This window comes from Vulpes vulpes, chromosome 8, assembly GCF_048418805.1.
Source record: "Vulpes vulpes isolate BD-2025 chromosome 8, VulVul3, whole genome shotgun sequence".
In the NCBI taxonomy this organism is placed as follows: Eukaryota; Metazoa; Chordata; class Mammalia; order Carnivora; family Canidae; genus Vulpes; species Vulpes vulpes.
Window position 1 is genome coordinate 60832228 of NC_132787.1, and position 6000 is coordinate 60838227.

A 6000-nucleotide genomic window follows, 5' to 3' on the forward strand; every position below is an offset into this window, starting at 1 on the left:
CCTCCCTGCTGGGTGGTTATTATCTCCATTTTATAGATGAGGAAACAATGTTAGCAAAGTTACATAAGGTCATTCCACCTGGAAAGGGAAGCTGAAATTCTCACACCTGCTCTGATTCTCTCTGGAGCCCAATCAAGGTTTTTGCCTTGGCCTGGCTGCCTTCCGGGGCTCACCTGTGGTGTCACTGTGGCTTTCAAACAGCCTTCCAGCCTTCATTTTCCCAACTCTGAATCCCTGTCTTCCCTACCTCATAGGCTGCTAACGGATATAGACCAATCCAATGGATGTAGAGGCCTTGAGGGCAGTTACTAGGGCCGGGAGGATGGCTGTGGGGGCAGTGGTGAGAGCTGCATCTGGCCACCCCACAGGCTGGCTCAGGTTAGACTTGGCACAGATGGGCCATTTATCATGGTGATTCCCTAGTGCCGTGGGGCTGGCAGAGCTGTGAGAGGCGTCCCTGCCCAAGGCTTTTGGGATCTGGGTGAAAGGCAAGAGAGACCCAGGACACCCAGTGATGTGCACTCCGATGTTACAACAGCCATTGTTGAGACACAACATCCTGCATGCTCTCTGAGTTGGCAGGTGACCTAGGGAAGGTTTCAAGGTTCTTGGCTGTGAGTGGGAGAAAGCCAGTTTTCTTCCCATCATCATTCCCTGATCATGGACCAGCCATGTGCATGTAGGTGGGTGCTTTGGCTCAGCTGGGGCTCAGGGGGCTGTCACTCACCTAATGTGCCAACTCCTTGAGGCTCTGCCCAGCTCCCACAGCTGGAGAGCTGGGGATTAAGTTCTGGGTCAGGGAGAGGAGCTGGTGGCTGAGAGCTGGGTCTCGGAGGGTGCCTAGCGCTGGGTGATGCCAAGAGGAGAAGGCAGCATGGACAAGGCTCCCACTGGAGCAAAGACTCAGAGGACAGGGGAATGGAGAGGGAAAGTACTGGGGGCACTGAGGCTGAGCTGGTCCTGGGGGCCAACTGTGGAAGGCCAGGGTGGTTTGGGAGCAGGGTTTGGAGAAGGCAGCCCAGGTAGGGGATGCCTCGCTGACCTCTGGGGTCTCACTTCCAGGCGCCCTGACACCTCCTTCCTCTGGTTCACCTCTCCATACAAGACTATGAAGTTCATCCTGTGGCGGCGGTTCCGATGCACCATTATCCTCTTCATCATTCTCTTCATCGTGCTACTATTCTTAGGCATCTTCATCTATGCTTTCCCGGTGAGTAGGCCTGAGGGGGAGGCCCAGACACTGTCTTGGAGGATCCTCTGGTCTGATGAGGGAGACAGAACCCCCACTCTGGGGAGTCCCCAATCTGGGAGAGACAAAGTCCTGCCCTTGGGGCAAAGTCCTTCTCTTCGTCCAGTGGGAGAAACTGAGTTTTTGCCTTCAATGGGGAGACATAGCTGTGCTAAGCAAGCCCCTAGACTCTGTCATCAACATTGGCAGAAGGTGAGGCCCCTTGGGCAGGGGTGGGCAGTGGGCAGGGGAACTTTCTTGATGGATCATGTTGAAGTGGGTCTGGAAGGGAAGGGTAGGTATGGATGCAGGGCTGAGGTGAAAACCCTTCTGTTCATAAGAATGGCACCTGTTGATGTCCAGAGGAAGGGAGGCCCTAGTGCTGGGAGAGGGTCTCACTGTCTGCCTGAGGACCTTGATTGAGTGTGTCCTGCCTCTTGCGGTGGGGTGGGTATGGGGGAAGGCGTGGGCAGGCCCGGGAGCCTCTCTCCAGGGCACGTTGGTGTTTGGGGTAGGAAGCCAGCTGACACCCGGCAAGGAGCTGTGGGGCCAGTTTAGCAAGCGCTGCTATACCACCAGCTCTGCTGGGCCCCTCCCAGAGAGGAGTAGTAGGACCTCACCTTTGTTTCCTGTCTGTGCTTTCCTGCCCTCACAGATCATCAGGGAGCCCCAAAGATGCTCCAGCTCCCCATCCCACTGTGTCTCTGGAACCTCAGAGTATGAAGTGTTCCCAGGCTGATTCCTGATTTTTAATGTTCTTTACATTTTTTTACAAAACTTTTTCATATTCAAATGTCAAATTGATTAAAAAAAAAAGTAGAGAGAATGGCATGATCAACCCCATGTCACCCTGATTCTAAAGGCAAAGAAACAGACACCCAGTGATGGAAGGGACTGGCTCAGGTCTGCACAGCAATCAGCACAGTTCTGGTCCTCGGTTCCAGCCATTGCAGGCCTCTGTCCCTATCAGCACCAGGCTGCTGGCCAAGGGTGCCGTCCCCACAGCAGGCAGTCTGCTCTGGGATTGACAATTACTTGTCTGAGTGCTCTTTGCTTTGTGAATCCTCCAGAGGACAGGGAGGATGGAGAGCTCTCTCCCACTATGGCTGGCGGGGCCTTATATGAACAGCATGCATCTCCTACCAGGAAGACAGTTAAAACCACAAAGCCATCCCCTTCAGTCCCTAATATCATGGACTGTGAGGAATAGCAGGGGTACCATCTGTCCAGGCCCCAGCTACTCTCTGGGGCCATAAGTGACAAAGGAGGGTCTGGAGCCAGAATGGCTGATGTGTCCAGCTGCCTGTGGTCACCTGGAGTGCCCTGCTGAAATGTGTTCTGGGAAGAGTCACAGGCAGTTGGCTAGCTCTGACTGTGGTCTAGGGGAGGGTCCAGGTGGTAGGGACCTGAAACATGTGCAGTTTGGCGGGGGCCTCTTGAAACCAAGGAAGACCAAAGTCACAAAATCACCAATCTGGGGCCATGGAAGGGCATGTGCAATGTGGCAGCTGTGGCTCCGGACTCAGGCTCAGACTCTGCCTCAGTATCTCCCCCGATTTGGGCAGGCCTGGGTTGCTGAGCCAGGGAGGCATGGCTCCCCTCGCTGGCCTGTCCTCAGGCTTCCTTCCTCTCATTTTGGGTATATCTGGCTGCCACTCAGTTCAGGTGAGGACTTCCTTAAGCACAGTGTGTGTGATGGGGTTGAGGGAGAAGGTGACGAGCTCTGTGCTGCCAGGGAGTGTGGTTCTTGGGGAGACACAGCGAAGCCAGTGAACAAGGGATGGGGCTCCATCCTGAGGCTCGGGCCAGGGGAGTTTAGGCAGAGGAGAGCTGGCTCAGACCCTCACTCTGCAAGGAGGTAGTCTGAGGAGCAGCAGCGGTGGTCCCAGGCTGCTGGTCAGAGACGCAGGGTGCTGGACTGGCCCTGGGTCTGTTGGAGGGAGCCTACCTTGGACACATGGAGGTTTGCCCCGCTATGTAGGATGGGGCTCTGTGCTTGGAGCGATGTTGGCGAGGCTCCAGTGTTGCCAGTGACCTCCTGGGTGACCTGGGCAAGGCTCTCCTAGCCACATGGGGAGGGGCTGGGCTAGCACTGCTTGGACCTGCTGTGACTGGGACTGGGGTCAGGGGAGTTCTTTTACCTTCCCTGGGGGTGCTGCATCTCAAGCTAGCCTTCTCCTGAAGAGCTGAGGGGAGGGCAGGGGCAGGTCCCAAGTGTCATCACTGCCATTCTGTGACTAGCTCCAGCTGGGTGGCAGGCCAGGCCTTCAGGGACCCAGGGAAGGAGGGCCTGCTCCTGGCTGGGAGGGGGAGAGAAGATTTCCGGTCACTGCCAGCCTGTGGTCCTTCCTTACTTTTGGGCAGCCTTAGCCTCAGTCCCTGCGGGCAGGAGCAGAGGAGCACTTTGACAACAGCCCTTGTCAGAGCCCTCCCCTGTCTTGTCCCCCAACCGTGGCATCACTCTCCTTGAGTCCTTCTGGAAATCGTCCTCTTGCAAATACCAACTTTGCCTCCCTCTGCCGGAGCCGCACGCGAGAGCCAGATCCTTGGGGAGGGTCCAGGTCTAGAGGGGCAGCACAGGCCTGAGGCTGCAGACCTTTTTTGTGTGTAGCTCTTTACTACAAGCTGGGCACATCCTGCTTCCCTCCAGCCAATTGCCCAGTCACCTAATAGGGCCCAGATCCTCACCGGGCATTTAGGCCTTAGGGGCAGGGGGTCTGGTGGAGAGGGACCCGAACAAAGCCAGGGCTGCAGCCCCTCGGTCGGCCTAACTCCCCACCCTCTTGGAAATTACCTTGGGAGGGGGATGTGGAGGACAGCCTGTCTGATCCTCCCGGCTCCCCCCACGAGAGCCAGCCGGGAGCAGGGCCAGTGTGGGGAGGCAGGAGGCGATCTGGCGGGGAAGGAGCGGTGGCTTTGTTTCCAGACTTGGCTTTCCCGGGCCGGCGCTGGGGAACATACTGTCCCAATTAGGAGCCCTGTGTTGTGTTGTATGTGTTTTCATGGTTTTTTGGGGGGAGGAGTGGGGAGGGGAGATTCCTGTCAGTCCTGCAGCAGGCAGGGCTTAATCAGGGGTGACCCATCTCTGGCGCTGACCTGCGTGGTAGGTCGCCCCCATACACCCCACCCTGCAACCCTCTCTCTGTTTTCTGGATGGCAGTTGTGGTGGCCAGTGAGTCCATGTGGGTTCCTGTGTAGGGCCCATGGGAGGGGTGTGGTGAGAATTATGGCCATGCCTTCAGGCCACCTGTCTGGTGGAAGAGACCACGGCATGCCTGCTTCTGACCAGGACCTGGGTGATCAGTCTTCTTGGCAGGTGGTTGGCGCATGGAAGTGGGCAGAAGCAGAGCAATTCAGGCAGCTGTGGCCCTAGGTGGGAGGGTGCAAGCAGAGTTTCAGGAGGGTGTGGGCTTGTGTGGTCGGCGAGAGCCCCAGTAGGTGGGGTGTTGAGCTGAGTGTGGCGCAGGGGGTGGTGAGGGTAAGGTGTGGGCAGGTGGTTGAGTAGGTGAGCCACCTTTCCCAGCTCTTGCGCCCCCCGGAGGCTGTCATCATGTGTTGCTGCCTCTTCCCTCCCTCCAGAACTACGCTGCCATGAAGCTGGTGAAGCCCTTCAGCTGAGGACTCTGGCCCAGGCCTGGCTGCCTTCTTCACCTACCTTCGCTGAGCTCCTCCAGACCTCCAGGCCTGACCAGGCTGCCAGGGTGGGCAGACAGACTGGCACATGCACCAAGAGTTGGTGACATCGAGTGCTGGGATCATTGCTGTTTCATTTCTTTCTCCCCCAATCCAACCCTTTTTGGATCAGCCCATAGATATTTCAGTAAAAAAAACCAGTTTGAACCACAGGGCCATGTTGGCTTGTGTGTCCTTGTAGTACCTGAATGAGGTGTGACCGTGTAGGGTGGGGTCTCTGGCTGGGTGGGGTGCGAGTGGGACATGGGTCATCTCTGGCTTGGTATTCTGAGGGAAACTTTATCCTTTGACAAGATTGGTCAGGGTGGGTGGGTTTTGAGGCTCAGCGTCTGGTCTGCCTAAAGACCCATCATGTTCTGGTTCTCTGAGACATTCCCCTTCCCTGCCCCTCCCCCACTTAGGCTTCTCCTCCTCCTTTCCCGGGCTTCGCTTTGCTTAGACGGGGCAGTTACTATACCTTCTGCTTTCTTTGACCATGCCCAGGCAGAGGGTCCACTTTATACAATTGGAGCACCATGGAAAGGGTTGGGACAGAAGCTCTCCAGGCAGGGAGGGCTGCTGGACCTTTGGCTGTGACCTTATCCCCCACTATTTTGGGATTTCTTGGACTCCCTAGCTCTGCTTCCTTACCCTGCTTCGAGATCTGGTCTGCACAAACACACCTTTCCTTGTGGTCTGTAGCTTAGCATTAGTTCAGAGTCAGTTGTCTCCTGCATGAATCAGGCTTAATCTACGGGGGCAGCAGGAACATACTTAGAGAAAAAGCAAAGAGCACGAAAACATTGTGTTTCCAAAATAAGAGGCCTCTGCTTCTCTCGCCTGAGGGGCTGGAACTCTGGAGCACCGCGCTGGCCGCCTCCTCTCCTGTTTCCCAGGAGGGCTTCTCCTATTTCCCACTGTGAGTCTGCTCCCTTGGCCTGGGCCCCAAGGCCCCAGAGTGATCCTTCCAGGGCACTTGGCTCTTCACTGCACTCTGGGACCCAGACTGAAGCCCTGCCTTGTTTCACCTGATTGGCAGACTGGGGGGATTGGCACAGGACTGACATCCTGGACCCTTCTGGGAGAACTATACTTCAAAG

At 56.5% G+C, this 6000-nt stretch overlaps 1 protein-coding gene across 44 annotated transcripts in view; it reads left to right on the plus strand.

Moving 5' to 3' along the window:
* DYSF (dysferlin) overlaps positions 1–5073 on the plus strand; it is a 217533-nt gene extending 212460 nt beyond the window's left edge. For all 44 annotated transcript variants that reach the window (XM_025994580.2, XM_072766912.1, XM_025994577.2 and 41 more), the window contains 2 exons: positions 1063–1210; positions 4808–5073. In XM_025994580.2, coding sequence (XP_025850365.2) covers positions 1063–1210; positions 4808–4846 — 187 coding nt within the window. In that variant the 3' untranslated portion in view covers positions 4847–5073. The remainder of the gene's footprint in view (positions 1–1062; positions 1211–4807) is intronic.
* The last annotated feature ends 927 nt before the right edge of the window (positions 5074–6000 follow it).